Source organism: Exophiala viscosa (genome assembly GCF_022695815.1).
Source record: "Exophiala viscosa unplaced genomic scaffold EDD37scaffold_1, whole genome shotgun sequence".
Taxonomy (NCBI): Eukaryota; Fungi; Ascomycota; class Eurotiomycetes; order Chaetothyriales; family Herpotrichiellaceae; genus Exophiala; species Exophiala viscosa.
Genome location: NW_026944353.1, coordinates 4,456,130 through 4,472,197, shown reverse-complemented (window position 1 = coordinate 4,472,197; position 16,068 = coordinate 4,456,130). Strand labels below are relative to the sequence as shown.

At 51.4% G+C, this 16,068-nt stretch overlaps 8 protein-coding genes across 8 annotated transcripts; 5 read left to right on the top strand and 3 right to left on the bottom strand.

Annotated features, from left to right (window-relative positions):
* The first annotated feature begins 212 nt into the window (after positions 1 to 212).
* EDD37DRAFT_84750 (putative amino acid permease) lies at positions 213 to 2,400 on the top strand. Its single transcript, XM_062820346.1, has 4 exons — positions 213 to 1,471; positions 1,566 to 1,763; positions 1,824 to 2,164; positions 2,219 to 2,400. The coding sequence occupies exons 1-4, from the start codon at positions 463 to 465 to the stop codon at positions 2,330 to 2,332; spliced, it is 1,662 nt and encodes a 553-aa protein (XP_062676053.1). The 5' UTR covers positions 213 to 462; the 3' UTR covers positions 2,333 to 2,400.
* A 287-nt stretch (positions 2,401 to 2,687) lies between these two features.
* On the top strand, positions 2,688 to 4,314 carry EDD37DRAFT_83952 (uncharacterized protein). The gene has a single exon (XM_062820338.1). It carries the CDS (start codon positions 2,773 to 2,775, stop codon positions 4,153 to 4,155), a length of 1,383 nt encoding a protein of 460 aa, XP_062676052.1. The 5' UTR covers positions 2,688 to 2,772; the 3' UTR covers positions 4,156 to 4,314.
* On the bottom strand, positions 4,314 to 6,019 carry EDD37DRAFT_84559 (acyl-CoA dehydrogenase). Its single transcript, XM_062820343.1, has one exon. The coding sequence runs from the start codon at positions 5,796 to 5,798 to the stop codon at positions 4,473 to 4,475; it is 1,326 nt and encodes a 441-aa protein (XP_062676051.1). The 5' UTR covers positions 5,799 to 6,019; the 3' UTR covers positions 4,314 to 4,472.
* EDD37DRAFT_84263 (uncharacterized protein) lies at positions 5,971 to 7,279 on the bottom strand. Its single transcript, XM_062820341.1, has 2 exons — positions 6,862 to 7,279; positions 5,971 to 6,803 (listed from the first exon to the last, which is right to left on the bottom strand). Exons 1-2 carry the CDS (start codon positions 7,104 to 7,106, stop codon positions 6,143 to 6,145), a joined length of 906 nt encoding a protein of 301 aa, XP_062676050.1. The 5' UTR covers positions 7,107 to 7,279; the 3' UTR covers positions 5,971 to 6,142.
* A 250-nt stretch (positions 7,280 to 7,529) lies between these two features.
* On the top strand, positions 7,530 to 10,517 carry EDD37DRAFT_586395 (RNA polymerase I-specific transcription initiation factor RRN6-like protein; the record flags this gene model as incomplete). The annotated part of the gene is made up of 2 exons (XM_062814460.1): positions 7,530 to 8,863; positions 8,897 to 10,517. The coding sequence occupies 2 exons, from the start codon at positions 7,530 to 7,532 to the stop codon at positions 10,515 to 10,517; spliced, it is 2,955 nt and encodes a 984-aa protein (XP_062676049.1).
* Positions 10,518 to 11,220: 703 nt separating this feature from the next.
* Positions 11,221 to 11,891, top strand: EDD37DRAFT_605019 (uncharacterized protein; the record flags this gene model as incomplete). The annotated part of the gene is made up of 4 exons (XM_062814785.1): positions 11,221 to 11,353; positions 11,400 to 11,451; positions 11,502 to 11,685; positions 11,745 to 11,891. 4 exons carry the CDS (start codon positions 11,221 to 11,223, stop codon positions 11,889 to 11,891), a joined length of 516 nt encoding a protein of 171 aa, XP_062676048.1.
* Positions 11,892 to 12,165: 274 nt separating this feature from the next.
* EDD37DRAFT_84087 (uncharacterized protein) lies at positions 12,166 to 13,774 on the top strand. Its single transcript, XM_062820340.1, has 3 exons — positions 12,166 to 12,893; positions 12,975 to 13,413; positions 13,494 to 13,774. The coding sequence occupies exons 1-3, from the start codon at positions 12,513 to 12,515 to the stop codon at positions 13,715 to 13,717; spliced, it is 1,044 nt and encodes a 347-aa protein (XP_062676047.1). The 5' UTR covers positions 12,166 to 12,512; the 3' UTR covers positions 13,718 to 13,774.
* A 56-nt stretch (positions 13,775 to 13,830) lies between these two features.
* On the bottom strand, positions 13,831 to 15,771 carry EDD37DRAFT_558420 (1, 4-alpha-D-glucan glucohydrolase; the record flags this gene model as incomplete). The annotated part of the gene is made up of 3 exons (XM_062813752.1): positions 13,831 to 14,774; positions 14,832 to 15,123; positions 15,175 to 15,771. 3 exons carry the CDS (start codon positions 15,769 to 15,771, stop codon positions 13,831 to 13,833), a joined length of 1,833 nt encoding a protein of 610 aa, XP_062676046.1.
* Between the last annotated feature and the right edge of the window lie 297 nt (positions 15,772 to 16,068).

Genomic DNA, 16,068 nt, shown 5'->3' with positions numbered 1-16,068 from the left:
CTGGCGATTTCAGGTGGTTTCTCACCCGTAACGATACACATTTCTCGGAGAACAATGGAAGCCCCTCATAGAGCAGACTCTGATAAGCAAGTATGTACACCAAGGGGAATTCGGTCATCCTACTAGCGGTGCAATGAACTCGGCGAGGCCAGTCGCCTTGTTCCACAGTTCCAGTCTCCATCAAGATTCAAAAGCCCACATATCTGGCTAGGCCGGAAATCTGGAGACTTGAAAAGGATCTCCTGGTTTTCCGGCCTATTACACTCAACACCCTTATCATGATCGAGGCTTCAACGAGGATATATACTCCAGGAAAATGCCACATCGGTCCTCAACCACTCTGTATCACGCTGGTCAAGTCTCAAGGCTTGGTCACTCTATATTGGATCGAGCAGGTTATATCAACAACAATACTCATTTCTCTTGGTTGTCATTACCTCCGCCGCGAACCACCATAGTTCAATGGAGAAGGGCAGCTTTGAGCTCGGGGGAGACACCTCTGATCTCCCCATTCATCGCCAAGTCAGTACAGGAGTGGGCGAATGCGTGGACAAAAGCCATGCCAATGATACGATGCAGCTCAATGTTGGTGGCCGCGGAGCCACCCAACGTCGCCTGAGGAACTACCAGGTCAGCATGATTGGATTTTGCGGCGGTATCGGCACCGGATTATTTGTGGGAACTGGTGCTGCATACTCCAGAGCCGGCCCTGCTGGGATGCTTCTCGCCTATATCATCGTCGGCACAGTTCTGTGGTGCGTGATGCAGAGCATCGCCGAATTGGCCACGCTACTACCTACTGCCGGCTCTTTCCCTCACTGGGCAACTCGGTTTATCGATCCGGCTGTGGGTTTCTCATTCTCGCTTTCCTACACCTGGGGCTACGCCGTCGCCATTGCCACCGAAATCACCGCCGCAAGTCTCGTTGTGTCGTACTGGACGGACATCTCACCAGCCTGTGTCATCACGGTGGGACTGGCCCTGATCTTAACGATCAATCTCTTGAGTGTACGCTGGTATGGTGATGCCGAGACGGTTGGAGGAGCCGTCAAGGTCCTCTGCTTTATAGGATTGATTTTTGTCTCGATCATCATCACGGCTGGGGGCGGACCTAATCACAAAAGTATTGGGTTTCGCTACTGGAAGAACCCTGGTGCATGGACAAACTACAACGGTATTACGGGGTCGACAGGCCATTTCCTGGGATTTTGCTCGGCTTTCGTCAATGCCTCGTTTACCTATCTAGGTATCGAGACGTTCATCATCACCGCCGGCGAATCACAAGATCCACATCGTTCTATCCCCAAGGCGGCCAAGCGTGTGACCTTTCGCATCGCCTTCTTTTATATCACCGGTGCCCTTCTCATCGGCATGATCATCGACCCGAGAAACCCAGCGTTAGTGTCCGGCACGGGAAACGCCAACAGCTCGCCCTTTGTCATCGCTATCAAGGAGGCCGGCATAAGTGCCTGTAAGTGTGCTTTTTGAAATGGACTGTGCCACTGAAGCACGAGTCTTTTGCTTTGTCCGAGTTTGTACCGACACCAGTTGCTGACGATTTGCAGTACCATCTATTGTGAATGCCTGTATCCTCATTTCCGCGTGGTCTGCTGGTAACTCGTACTGTTGGGTTGCCTCACGCATGATTGTGGCGATGACAACAGACCGGCAAATGCCTCAGGTCTTTGGGCGCGTAACAAAAAACGGCGTACCGTTCGTGGCTGTCTGTACAGTATGGCTATTTGGCCTATTGGCATATCTGAGTAAGCTTTTACCCTGATATACTTATACTGGAGTTGACTAATATGTTTCTGGTGCGATAGGTCTCGGCAAAGGGAGTGCATCGCAGGCGTTTGGCTGGCTGCAGAGTGTCACCACCATATCCGGCTTGATTTCCTGGGCCACGCTCTGCCTCTGCTATATTCGGTTTCATGCAGCTTTGAAGGCCCAGGGCGTCAGTCGCGAAACCCTGCCCTGGAAGTCCGCTCTGCAACCCTACACTGCCTGGTACGGCTTCGTCGGTGCTGGCGTCCTCGCCCTTGTCACTGGCTTCCCTGTTTTCCTCAAGGGCAATTGGTCAGCCAAAACCTTTGTGGCGAACTATATTAGTATTCCGATCTTCATTATCCCTATCATTGTTTGGAAGGTGATTCATCGTACAGAGGTGATTTATTAACCATGTTACACACTTCGTCTCGTTTACTGACTTTCGTTCTAGTTTGCCCGAGCCTCTACGATTGACTTATGGTCTGGCCGTCTCCAGGAAGGAGAGATTGAACCAATGCAGCCCCCCACAACTCGGTGGGGACGTTTTGTTGACTGGTTGGTTTGAAAGAGATGGACTTACGTATCAGTAATTCATTGATGGGACAGGTTTTGATAGTATTGTCATCAATAACAGGCACATATCGCGGTGAAAGGAGGTTGGTTTATGTCGGCTTCGAACTTGGAGGATCCAAGCAACCAGATTATGATATGCGAAGCTCTGTGCATAGACTTTTTCGGGGAATGAGTAAAGCCAGCAAGACATCGAGGAAGGTGACGAGCATTCTCACACAAGAAAGCTTTATGTAATGGGGAGAGAGACCTGAAGAAGATCCGTGCTGCATGCAAAGGACAAGTGTCGTAAATTCACCTGTAGTCGTGATTAATTAAAGAGGTCGCGTCGGCAAATCAACCCCGCGTTTCATCACTTAGAGTGACGACCTTGCACCACTTTTTGTTTCGAACTCACCTTTCTCCACTACGATATCGCCTGCCATCGTCGACATCATGGCAGCCTCGGAAGTCAAGAGACTTGACTTTGTCTATCGAGATACTCTCTTTGTCGAGGTTGCAGAAAACAAGCGCCATCCTGGGGCTTCAGCTGCGGAACTGAAAGAGCTTCTGCTCCCAAAGAAAGGCAGTGCTCCAGCTAAAGATCAAGTAGCTCATTGGTACGAGGCCCAGCTTGTTCACTATGGATTGCCTCGTACCAAAGACAAGAACACGGCCAAGGTGCGGCTTACTACGGCTCTCGTCTCTGACGCTTTGCGTGTGCCATCATCCGTCACCGACCTGGAAGCCGCTATGAAAAAGGTGTATGCTACGAATGTCAGAAAAGCCAAAGCCGCGGAGAAGAAAGCGCAAGAGAGCGAGGCTACCGACCAAGGGGCAACGAAAGGCAAGAAGAGAAAGGCGGATGACAGTGAGCATACCTCTACCACCAAAGTGTCCGTCAAAGTCGGCGATGTTACCCTCGAGATCAATCACTCCCGGGGGCCAGTCAGCAAGAAGACTAAAGCTGAATCTGCCGCATCGAAGAAAGCCTCACCAAAATCGAAAGTCACCGCGCCTGCACCTCCGAAAGCCGCGAAGACCAAGTCGACAACCGCAAAGACTGCGGATTCCATGTCGATAGCCCCGAAGACTGCAAAACCCAAGTCGGCAACCACAAAGACTGCGGAATTCAAGTCGATGACCCCAAAGCCTGCGAAGTCTAAGTCAACGACCACAAATTCTCCTGCCATCAAGACGTCCACCAAAGCAGCCTCCATTCCTACACCGTCCCCTGCACGACCGAAACAGACTGCCCGAAGATCGAAGCCCTTCCAGTACAGAAGCCAGAGCACTCGTCCTGCCGTGTCATCACCACAACAAGTACACGATCACACTCCTGCCTCGTTCTACGACAGCGATGTCGACATGGACGAACCCCCTCCGTACGATTCGCACGACTTCACCGAAGACAATGATCCTTGCAGCGACGAGATCTCGGGCCTCTACAACTTCTCAACACGTGAAGATGAGGACGCTGGTAGTTTCTCTCTTACGCTAGACCAGGCCGCGGGACAGCTCTGGGGGGAGCTCAGTGTTGGCGACAAATCTGGAGTCATCCGAGCAAACAATACCTCCGGCCTTCTGAATGGCGAGCAGATCTCGTTTGGTTGGAGGTTGGGAGATTCCGAAAAGGGACTACTCACGTTTGGCCGCGGTTGTGATGGATCCTTCCGGTTTGATCGCCTAGGACATGTGTGGGGATGGTTTTTTGGTCTTATGGATGGCAAAAGTGTCGACTTTGAGGGGCGCTTGGTTTTCAAGGACCATTTTCCCGATATCGATGATGTGAAGAAACAATGGGATGACTTTCCGAGGAGAGCTTACGGAAGAATCTGAGAGCTGAACCAGTCTCGCTGCCATGTCTGGTCCACTTCTTCCTGCTAGCTTCCATCACCAGTACCTGCGAGTTGGACCATGTTACGGATCTCGAATGTACATGGATTGGATATCGGTCTCCAATTTTGGCTTTGCAACTACCGACCAAGCGAGAGTCATGTGTCATGTTCATACGACATAGTCAATGTGTAAAGCATCACCGTGTGGTGGTCTTTACTTGATGCACGCCCCAGACGTCTCGCTACTAATCGTCCTGTACGTTTTCAACAATCATTTCTTCATTTGGCGACCTTTTCTTCCGAGCGTCACTGAGATGATCAGATCTTACTAGCCGGCCTTCTAGCCTGCCTTTGAAAGTTCTTCACCAATTGTCGTACCGCGAGATCCAACATGACATCCTCACTCCCACCAGGGATCCTCGCGCCCATCACATCACGGTAAATCTTCTCCACCAACTCCCCTTGACCGGTCCTCGTATACCCGTTCCCACCAAAAATCAAAACTGCAGTCTGCGCACAGTCATTCAACACCATTCCGGCTTTGGCCTTTAGAAGCGCCGTCGGCCCACCGAGCTTCTCATCCGCCTCAGCCTTGGATAGGTGATTAAGCTGATATACAAACTCAAAGACCAAAGACTGCAATGTCTCGAGATCAGCCCCGGCCTTGGCAATCCTATGGCGCACGACAGGCTGATCCATCAACGTCTTCCCAAACGCCTCTCTTTTCATAGCGTACTCGACTGCCGCTGACAGTGCGACGCGAGCTTGTCTCGTGACGCCAATGGCAATCAACATGCGCTCATGATTGAAGTTGGTCATGATATATTTCATCCCTTCGCCTTCTTTGCCAACGAGGTTCTCTGCAGGGACTTGCACGTCATCGAGTTCAATGTACGTTGTCCCACCGGCGCGTTGGCCCTGAACTTCGAGACGCCGCATCTTGACGCCCGGGTAATCTTTCAACGGAACGACGATTAGACTTATACCCTTGGGACCAGGACCACCTGTCCGCACAGCCATGGGCGCATAGTCGGCCCAGATACCGTTGGTGATCCACTTCTTCTCGCCATTGATGATATAGTGCTTGCCGTCCGCCGATTTGACAGCCGTGGTCTGGATGTTCGCGACGTCCGAGCCTGCTTGGGGCTCTGTGATGGCGATGCATGTCCTCGCTTTTCCGGTCAGAAGTTGGGGCAGGAACCTCTCTTGTAGGGCCGGAGAACCGAAGTTGAGGATTGGCGGAATGCCATATGCGAAGCCAGGGGATAGACTTGATCCGGGACCTGAGATTCCTGTGCGCGCACGTTCGTCGACCCATATCGCTGTATGCAGGTAGTCCCATTCCGAGATGGGGACTCCGAGGATGTCGTTTATGCCAAGTCGTTTCAGCCAGGCGATTGGTAGGGGAGAGTTGAGGTTGGGGAGGAGCATGTTATGCTTATTGAATGTCTCCCAGACGTGGGGTGGGACTGTGCCTTCTGTTTCCCACTCCAAAACGTAGGGGAGGAAGTGCTCGGCGAAGAAGGCGCGGCATCTTTTCTGGAAGTTGAGGTGTGTTGGTTGGAAGTATGGTGATGGAAGGCCTCGAAGGTAACTGGGCTCGGCGAAAGGGATCTGGCTGATTGCGGCTTTGACGTTGCTCATGTTGGATGATTGTGCCTCGTCTTGAATTTACAGATGTGATAGAACTCGACAGAATGCAATCATAATGGCGGAAAGCCCTGGCATGGCCCAATACTAGGAGGTCTTGATGTTTGGTTGGAAGCCGCCGAGGAACCGAGGTACAAATGATTGCGGAGTAAGGCTGCGTGTTTTTAGGCACAAGGCTGACACGGTTCGAGGGGATCCTTATGGTGGTACTTTTGCACGCACCTGATTACGTAAGATTGTCATACCATAATGGCTTGATACAACTGTAATGTACATGGTCGCAACGTACCTTCTATGTCTATAGCAGCCCACAGTCGCCACCATCGCATTGAGGGGTTTTACCATCCAAAATCCCTCTTGACCCAAATGTTCATGCCCACCTTGTGCCCCTGTTCGACAGGCAGGCCAGCGTGGTTAAGTCGTTCGTCGCCGTAACCAATGGGCAACAGGTTCACCCAAAACACGCCAGAGCCTTTTCTTGGCTTGAATGATATGCCTGAAGAGCCCTTCTCTTCACCATTTTGTGCCTGCCGTTCGAAATCGATTCTCTCCTGCCAGAACTCCTTTGACCCTCTTGCACCGCTCTCATCTAGAGATTCAATGTCAAACTGCAACTCTGGAAACTCTGTGCCTCCACCAGTGCAACTGTCGTCAAGATATATGAAGAAGCTTGCGACACGATTGTAGTAACGACCCCGACCTGCAGAAGACTCGTCCCGCATCAGTGTATCGAACCAGTCCATATGATGATGATAGTATTGACTTGGAAGATATTTTACTAGTTGAATCTTCTCCAGACCATAATATGACAGCGGTTCAGCAATGTCAGGCGCATGTGGGGGACCTGTATTGGTCATGTTCCCTAGGAATTGTAGAGCTCGAGCATTGATCACAGAAGCCAGCTCGCTCTCCGGAGGAAGGAAGCAGGAAGAGGACGTTCGGTGTTTTGGCGCGTTCTCATCTGGGCTGTAGACTTGTGAAGGCACGAAGAGAGGCGTACTGGAGAGTGACCACGTCAGTATTGTGAGGAAGGATTCACCACGCATTGCATTGTCACCTGATGTTGAGAATCTGGTCGATCTCTGCTGAGGACAGGAAATCGTCCAGATACACCACAGCCGGATCATCCAGGACGGTGGTGTATGTGTAGTGCTGTGCTGCAGCGAGGGTTTCAATGCGAACTTGTTCTTCAGAGAGTGGCTGCGGTCCTGAAAAGAAAGACGGCCGCCATGATGGAACGAACGTGAACAAAAGGGCTACCAAAGCCACTAAGACGGAGATGACACTCCAAGATTTGACCATATTTCCCACCAGCAGACCTATGAATGTCTCATCATGAAGGAGTGACTGAGGTGGTTTGCATTCATGGGATCAAGAAACCTGCGGACGCGAATACAATGGAAACTCCCACCTCGGCGGAGAAGCCGTTGCTCCGCCAATCAGAATTAAGCAGTAAAATAAGCACGACAATTTCCGAATCTTTGAGGACTCGAAGTGAAAGCTTCATGTTTGTTTTATCATTATTGTCTCTCCGTTGTTCATTGTCCCGAGAAGAATTCCTGGCAGAAATCCGACTTAATCCGACTAAGGACTCGCTGGCTATTTCAGTCCACTTACAACTCAGCTCACTTTCAGCTCACTCTGGCATATCAGCAATACTGAAAATGCCTTTCGTCAACTCGCACTCTTGTCAACAGATACAAAACCCCATCAGAATCTACCCGAATGGCTGACACTGAGCGCACGAGGCGTACAAAATATGCGCATGAAACGAACAGCTTGAGTTACGGTCATTTTGGAACTGCTACGTATGAGAGCAAGAAGCGTTCGTGGTCGTTTCTTCGTCAACACGATGAACGTGGTCACTCAGACCGGGTTACGTCGTCTGGCTTTCAGCTCATCCATGAGCGAAGTATGCGTCTACCTCACGAGCCGGATGCAGACTTTGAATCTCCTCCGTTTGACCTAGTAGCGAGAAACACTCTGTTGAAGAAGGTTCCGGATGCCGCGTTTCTACCAAGGCGTTTGCTCAACTTCAACGATACCTCAGACGTTGACAGCACAGAACCTGCTGCGGAACGCAATACTCATTCTGTCAATCACCTGGCAGTCGGGAGCGTCAAGATTTCATTGAGAAGCCAGGCTCACGATGCCGCACGTGATCATGCCTTTGCCGCCTTCTCGACTGGTCAGAATGGCGAGAGGCTTCGATTAGTCGACATGGGCGCCGAAGACATCACCTGGCGAAATGATCAGGGCTCCCTGGAAATATGCAGAGTCCCTTGTCCCAGCTCCCGCACGTCGCCAAGTTGGAGCAACTCTGCCGAGAAGATTCTCTATCTCGCTGGGCCCGGCCCAACACGTCACAGATTTCTCGCTGTGAAGCCAAGCGGCACAAGCATACTGGAGCCTATCATTGCGGATGATAGTTCAGTGAACAAGCGATCGTTCGTTAAGCCGTCTTCGGTGGTGACCATACCTCTGTCAAGGACTGGCGAAAGTCCTCATGCCCACGCTGCTTTCAACCCACACGACCCTGCGTCAAACTTGGTGGCCATTGTTGATATCCGCGGTCAGTGGAGTATGTGGCGAATAGAGGGCAGAAGGAAAAGATCTGCTCGCGTGCTTTACACTGCCCACCTACAAGGGTCCAACAATCTCATGTCCTTCGCTACCTCACCCAATGACCAATACGTCTTGGACGGATGGCATAGGATTTGCTGGATAACAGATCCTGCAGGCTTGAGGCATCGTCGCCTCTTGGTGTGCGCTCGAAGGTTCGCAGCCGTCTTCGACGGCGGTGGGAACTTCGAGGGTCAAGTGGACATGCGATTGGGACCCCTTTCCGATGGTAATCAAATCCTTGATGTCAGGCACAGCACTGCCAGACCATTGTTTACGTTTGTGCTTACCACTTCACGACTATTGGTCTTTACTTCGATCTCAGACGCTCGTCCGGGATCACCCCAAAGCCAGCCGCTGGCTTTGTTGTGCTCCTGGAAGCACTTTCGCGGTGATCCCAACCTCAAGATGACATGTTTGGAGACCGCATGGGGAACGTATGGCTTTTCTCAGCTAGGACGAGAATCAAGCCTTTCAGACACGTGGGTGTTGTTATACTCCCGATCCAGCCATCTTGCGGTAATGTACCATTTTAGGCACGAGCTGCTGGATACGAAGACCATTTCGAAGCAAGACCCTTCAGCCTTCGAGCTTCCCACGAAACTACAGGACAAGGGGCAGTTCGTTGAGGACATTGCGCTATATCCTATCGAATTTACCATTCAAGGTGAAGCTTCAAACCGAGCAGATTATGGGTTGATGAAAATGATCGTAACCACCAGCAATGGCAGCGTGATTGAGGCGACGTACAAGCACAAGCTTGATGGTCGAAATGACGCGAATCAAGTACCGAAACTTCCCTTGCCTCTCGGAGCTACTGGTCGAACCATGCAAAGTTCCAGGTATATCGAGGATGATGAGATGGAAGATTTTGTTATACAAGATGGCATTGAAGAAGACGAAGCTCTTGCACTTCCAGCGGCGACCTCCGTCGAGCGTGGGGATGGGCAGACCTACTCTATGCACACTCAAAACTGGCAACATCTTCTGGACTCTGAAAGGTTCTGGCTCACGAAGAACTCGACTTCGCCTATCAACATATCCATCGAGAAGGCTTTCGACGATTTCGGAAGTTCACAAATTCGGAGTGAACCACAGCCCATGAAAGTCATGTCGCAAATAGTGGATGATTACAACATAGTGGATGTGTTTCGGGAGTCAGATCTCGTTGCGGCCTGGTTGAACTCACTTGAAGAGCGTCAAAATCTGTCAACAGCGGTGGTCGGTGCTGGGCTCGAGCTTCTCGAGCCTCTCGGCCCCTCGTCGTTCGGAAGTCTCCTTGTTCTGTATGAGCAGCTATCTCTCGATTATGTCGGATCGCTCGAGAAAGTCAAAGATCGCAACCGAGTTAACCGAGAAAGGCTTGTTCGTCAGGTCGTCGGAGACATCTTTCTAGGGAATTTGATCGTAAGATCTTATAAGATTGCTCCTGATCCGACCTCGTCCGACCCAGCTGCTGCTCCAAGACCAGATCTCGATTTACCATCTTCCCCACCGGAAAGACAGCGTGACAGTTCCGAAGCATTGTCCACACAACCATCAGTCTCACAAAGCCCTGCTGTGGAAGAAGAGCCAAGCCTCACCCGGCTTCGAGGTTATTGTACCTTCGCGGACCGAGTGCCTCGACTCTCAGTCTCCCATAAGCCAACTATTTCCAACGTTCTGGCCCATCTCCCCAACTCGATTGAAGAAGACCCTGCAGATTATTCCTACCAGAGCACGAATCAGACGCTCAAGCTGGCACAGGAAGAGGTGGCCGCTCAGTCTTTGGACCCACAAGAAAGAAGAAAAGCAATGCGACAAGCGGCTCGCCTGCAAAAAAAGCTCGAAAAGTCTGCCCAGAGAAGTCAAGAAGTTATGATGCAGCGACAAATCTTGCCTGGCGTTGCCAGCCTTCGAATAGGAGCTGATATGCCTCGGCGGGAAATTCAAAGCAGTCAGGCTGCAGCACCGGAATCGAGTCAAGCTCCAATCTCAACTCAAGTGATTCCAGGCCTGACCATGACTCAACCGGAACGTGGAGCATTTGGAATGAGACTACAGAAGGCCAAAGGAAAGAATAAGGGAGTGAAAAGGAGAGCTGGCTTTTGACGAAATTCTGTCTGTACGCCAGCAAGGAGGCACGGCCTGGGCGAAAGATTGGAACCTCACACGTTGTACTGAGAGAGTGGTAGCAGAAAGGTTGGCCTTGCAGATGTGTTTGAGTGTGTCGTGTGTCTGATGCCAAGCCTACTTGACTCAACCTCGTACCCCGGATTTTTATCTTCTCCAGGTGCCGAAGAATGCCGGGCCGGCCGGGCAGTGGAGAGCTATGGAGCCACTGGAGCCTTAACTACTGCAAGGCCCGAAGTTGAGCCCTTATTTAGGTGCTAAAGTGCGGGGAAGAAGCACCTGAGGTGATCAGTTGTCGCGTGAGGTGCTCGGATGCTCTGTGCTCATTATTGCTCACCCAATTCTGTCACCTCATCCGTGATGTGCCTGATTACTGCGTGAATTGTAGCACTGGCTGTGGTCAGTTGACTTGCTGATCAAGTTACCCCTCAATTGCTTCACTTACTCTCCCTTACTTCCCCTTCTTCTTGTCTACCTATACCTTTCTTCCTCTCACATCAACTACTACTCGTTGTACCAAATCAACAAGCCTTTTCAACCCCGTGATTCAAAGCTACTGGTTCTGGTAAGGGTCAACCTCAACTTAATCCTGTCCCAACTTCTCTCCGTATCACATACTAACCCTGGACACCAGTGACGAACCTATTCAACCTCAAACAACCATCACTCTACCTCAATCATCATGTCTGCCGATACATCAGATCTCACAAAGGTCGACTCCGCTATTAGCGGTATGGCCACTTCACCTCCCAAAGAAGGAACCAAACGAAGAACCACGTCTAGTGCACCTGGTGTAATGAACCTCAATGATCTGGGTAGGTTACCCTTCAACCATATCGTTTCTGCCTAACAAGTTTGTAGAGAAGGAAGGCACAAAGATCTCTGTTGCGATCGAGACACAGAAGACTGGATGGTGAGCTTCCAATCTGCCCCTACCTCACTTCCATGGCTGACATGTTGCAGGAAACTCAACACCTCACCAACCTCTGTCGAAGATCCTTCTATGCTCAAGAAACACCTCACCGAACCTCCCGTCAAGAAGATCGACCTCCACTTCCCCTTAGGACTTGAAGTTAGTGCACGAAACCTCAAAGGTGTAACGATCAAAGATGCACTAGATGCAATCCACAAGCAGTTCAAGAAGAAGGTATGTACAGGCAAAACTTCCCTGCGGGCAAGGGCCCATGCTGACTTGACACTCTTCAGGCCGACGACGAGATGGAAGAGCCATACCTCAAAGGTTTCGAATGGGACCCTGAAGAATCATGGACGAGACTGAAGGTTCACTGTCAGAAAGAGGGTATGCCAGTAAGCAAAAAGTCCAAAAAGAACAAGGACAAGGAAGAGGCATAAATCATGCTGTCCACAATATGCAATCAGCTACGAGCTGACACGAAGACCAACTCAATACTGCCAAACAGGCTGTGCTTCTGATAATGGAGCACGTATGCAACTCAAACTTGGGCTATGTATGGTATGCACGGAATGGTGCTTGCGGAGCTCTTTCTCATTTTGACGGCCTTTACCCATATTGTATGAAACGAATATCCAAATGGCATCAGATTTGCTAGCTCAAACCCAGCAATAACATTACCTTGACCCAATATTGCTATTTCCTGCATAACCAAGTCTTCCGGCATGGCACAAAGTGCACGAACTTAAAGGAAGCCGTCGTGCCAAGGAGTTCCATCAAGGAACAGTCCTCGTTTGAAGTATCCTATAGCATCAACTAGCTGTGATGCTTCTATGATGGCAACATTTGTTGAAATCGACGCCTATCCTTTATGTGGCGTGTACTTACACAATGATCTGATCCGTGCCTAAGCAAGGCGTGCCACGCTTACGCCGATCGCCCATGTCCGGGGAAGATATCGATAGCACTTATCGCCCACGAAGGCACCGAAACATGCTCAGAAGAAAATGTTAATCATAAAACCTCTCACATTAGACTGACAACGATTAATCCCTCCCGAGATGGGTTCCATCCCAGAAACAAAAGCTGAGGACCCTTCCGACACCAACATACCAATTGTTGATCTCCGACCATTCTACTCAGACGGAACGTTCGAAGACCGCCGCAAAGCCGCCGAAGAATTGGTAAGGGCATGCAACGAAGTAGGCTTCGTATACATCAAGAACCACGGCGTTCCTCAAAGCGAACTCGACCATGCATTCGAAGCATCAAAGACATTCTACGCCCTTCCCACGGACGAGAAGATGAAAGCGCCTCATCCGCCCGGATGGGCCGTCCACAGAGGCTACTCCTGGCCCGGTCTCGAGAAAGTATCCAGTGCCATCAGCGCAACGGACGACGATGAGTCTGTGAGCAAGTTACGGGAAGTACGGGACTTCAAGGTGAGTACTGCTGCTCACCCTCATTGTGTTTCTGGCCATGCAGCAAGACTTCGAGCGTCGATGCTGACTAGAGGCGGCTAGGAAAGCTACGAAATCGGCTCCGACCACAACCTAGACCAACCCAACGTGTGGCCTCCGGCCGATGTCTATCCCGAATGGCGGCCCTTTATGTCATCCTTTTACTGGACATGCTGGACCGCCGGACAGAACATCCTCCGCGCCCTCGCGGTAGGTTTGGGCCTCGACGACGAAGATCACCTACTCTCATATCACGATGGGCATCACAATCAACTCCGTCTGCTGCATTACCCGGCTATACCCGCTGCTGCGGTCGAGGGCGGGAAATTCGCAAGGATGCCTGCACACACGGATTGGAGTTCGATCACGATGTTGTTCCAGGATGATTGTGGTGGGTTGCAAGTTGAGCACCCGTCCCGACCTGGGGAATTTGTCGATGTGCCGCCTATCGAAGGGACGTTGGTCATGAATGTGGGAGATTTGCTTATGAGGTGGAGTAATGGTATGCCCCCAAGCCTTCTGGATGCCGAGGAGGCGGTCCTGCGATTAGTCAAGTAAAGTGCTGATCACTGTGGTGTACAGACTATCTCAAGTCAACGTCGCATCGCGTCCAGCTACCTCCAAGACAGGACCGGTTCACAGGCGACGAAAGGTTGACGAGACCGCGGTATTCGATTCCATACTTCATCACGACGGATCCTGATCGGGTAATTGAGTGCCTTAAAGCCGATGAGGAGCATCCGGCAAAGTATGAACCTATCACGCAGAGGGAATATAGTGCCATGAGGGCGAGGATGCAGTATTGATGGTAGTTCAGCATTAGAGTGTGATGAGGCTATACACTATGGGCTAAGCTGACTCGCTCTGGCCCGTCTCCCTGTATTCGCCGAATGCACTTTTGTTCGCTGGCAGGTTGATATCAGGAGAAGTCCACTGCATCGTTCGTCGTGACGACCCCTCCACTCCCGCACCCAGGTACCACCACACTCCTGACCTGCGAATCGAACACCCACTCTCCACCAGTCAGCAGGACATACTGATACGCAACAACCTCCCCGGCAGGCATCATCGTATCGACAAACCACTCCGGTCGACTGGCAGTGTAATTCGCCGCATCCAAATGCACGACCACGCTCGCAGCGTCACCAAGGACTCCGCCCAACTGCGTTACGTTGCCCACGACGTACACTTCCTGGCCGAAAGTTGTCGTTGCGTTGATAGTAAACAAAACCTCCGATAAACAAGGTGCGCCTGCAGCGATAGCGGGCAGATACTGGCCTGTGGCATCGTAGCTTGACGACTGACACTGGTCGGCCGTCAAGTTCGTCGTTCCCTGCGATGAACCAGCGCCCCACGAGGGAGGGAATTGTCCGGCCCGACGGCGTGCCATGGTCACGAACGATGCAAACGACCATGTGAGTTTGGATGCCGATGTGGATTCGCCCGTGTTGTGGTCAAATTGTTCACTGATACTGCCGTTGGTGGGCAGATGGGCTTGAACGGCACTCACAAAGCCATCCGCGTAGGTGGTGACGTTTATCAGAATCGCACTCATCGCGTCGCCTGTGTACGTGCCCACTGCTACGTCGGGACTGACGCCGCGGAAGAATCCCAGATTGATATCGTTGACGTTAAGTGTTCCGGTACGATTGATTTGCGCGACGGCATCGTAGAGCATTTCTGCGAGGGCCAGCGTGCATAGCGGCCACGCTCCACCGTCGAAGTATACGTCCTCAGGATATCGGCCTATTAGGATTGCGTCGGTGGTTGAAGCATTCTGGTTCACTGGCCAGTTCAATTTGCGAAAACTGTCCACGAGGGTTTTGTGCGTGGCTAGCATTTGCGAGTTGCAGGGTTGGTAGTCTGGATCGGATTTCGTTAGCCATGGTTGCATCTATGGTAAGAGGCAATGGTACGTACCACCGGCATCACAACTCGCATCTGCGTCGAAGACATGAATGCTTGCGAGGATGGGGTCGGCGTTGATACCGCTACGATCGATGTCGGTGTTGATGTCTGCAATGAGAAAGCCATCGGCAGCATTCCAGAAGTTGTTCTGGAGAAAGCACAGAATCTGCGGAGCTTGGTCGCAAGCCGCACAAGTGGTGTTGAGTTGCTGCGATAAGAGAGCGCCTTGAACGAGGGCGCGATGTTGAACCGAGATGGTGAAGAATGATGAGCCTTGCACTTCTTCCCATAGGTCGAAGCCTGTCTATTGGGAAGTTAGTGCTGGGGACGAGAACATGGGGAGAGTGTGCTTTACCTCATTCCAATACTGACCGACGTAGTTCAAGTCGTTAAGGATCAAAGGCCAGTAGATCTCGAGGAACGTGTCTGTCTCATCCAGATTGAACAAGACTGGGGCCAGGTTCATAAACGCTATGGCTCGCAAAGCTGGCCCATCACGTTGAGGACGACCCCAGGCGCCAGTGAAAGTCGTTATGTTCGTGTAGAATTTTGGTTCACCCAAGCCATTGCCGTATGGCCAAAGCGAGCCTGATGGGTTGGCGATCGTTTGCAGGACAGCCTGAGCGTGCGTGTAATCTTCAATGGTCTTGCGGAGACTCGTATTGCCCAATATCAATTCGTCGATGATCATGGCGTAGGTCAGCGCGGAATCGCGTGTCCAGCTGTAGAAATAATTCGGGTTCACTGTGGAAGGTGAGGCGACGACCATGCCAGGACTGGCGCCCTCAACCCAGGTTGAGCTCAGACCGCCGATATTTGCTAGAGCGCCGGCAAGGGCGATTGGCTGTTCCACGGCGATAAAGGAAGACAGGTCATCTTGTCTTGCATCAAGACTGGGAGCTGCAAATGAGAACGGCAAAACAATACCAGAAAGGAGGTAGATGAACAGCATGGCGCCGACGGCAAGAAAGAGAAGAAGAGGAAGCAATATGGAATGACTCAAGAATTGCGGACGGAAGGTATGAACTTGTTGAGGATGTTGAACAGGTACCTCAACATGAGGATCGTTCGACTTTTCATCAAGCAGGAGCTTGGTGAGCTCCGGGTTTTCTGAATCATCCATCTGGTACCTCCTCCTCACTGGCATGGCAAGCTTGAACGGACGTGTCGTGAGATCACCTCATTTTCAAGGTTGTGACGCTGATACGTGGTTGTCGTAGAAGTTGCTTTTCGACATTGATGACGCCGA

Bases quoted from the DNA above. Each gene is read 5' to 3' on its own strand.
- EDD37DRAFT_84750 (XM_062820346.1), top strand. From the start codon at position 463: ATGGAGAAGGGCAGCTTTGAGCTCGGGGGAGACACCTCTGATCTCCCC. The intron at 1,472-1,565 runs GTAAGTGTGCTT...GACGATTTGCAG, and splicing joins GGAGGCCGGCATAAGTGCCT to TACCATCTATTGTGAATGCC. The intron at 1,764-1,823 runs GTAAGCTTTTAC...CTGGTGCGATAG, and splicing joins TGGCCTATTGGCATATCTGA to GTCTCGGCAAAGGGAGTGCA.
- EDD37DRAFT_83952 (XM_062820338.1), top strand. From the start codon at position 2,773: ATGGCAGCCTCGGAAGTCAAGAGACTTGACTTTGTCTATCGAGATACT.
- EDD37DRAFT_84559 (XM_062820343.1), bottom strand. From the start codon at position 5,798: ATGAGCAACGTCAAAGCCGCAATCAGCCAGATCCCTTTCGCCGAGCCC.
- EDD37DRAFT_84263 (XM_062820341.1), bottom strand. From the start codon at position 7,106: ATGGTCAAATCTTGGAGTGTCATCTCCGTCTTAGTGGCTTTGGTAGCC. The intron at 6,804-6,861 runs GTGACAATGCAA...GTCACTCTCCAG, and splicing joins GACCAGATTCTCAACATCAG to TACGCCTCTCTTCGTGCCTT.
- EDD37DRAFT_84087 (XM_062820340.1), top strand. From the start codon at position 12,513: ATGGGTTCCATCCCAGAAACAAAAGCTGAGGACCCTTCCGACACCAAC. The intron at 12,894-12,974 runs GTGAGTACTGCT...AGAGGCGGCTAG, and splicing joins GGGAAGTACGGGACTTCAAG to GAAAGCTACGAAATCGGCTC. The intron at 13,414-13,493 runs GTATGCCCCCAA...TGTGGTGTACAG, and splicing joins GCTTATGAGGTGGAGTAATG to ACTATCTCAAGTCAACGTCG.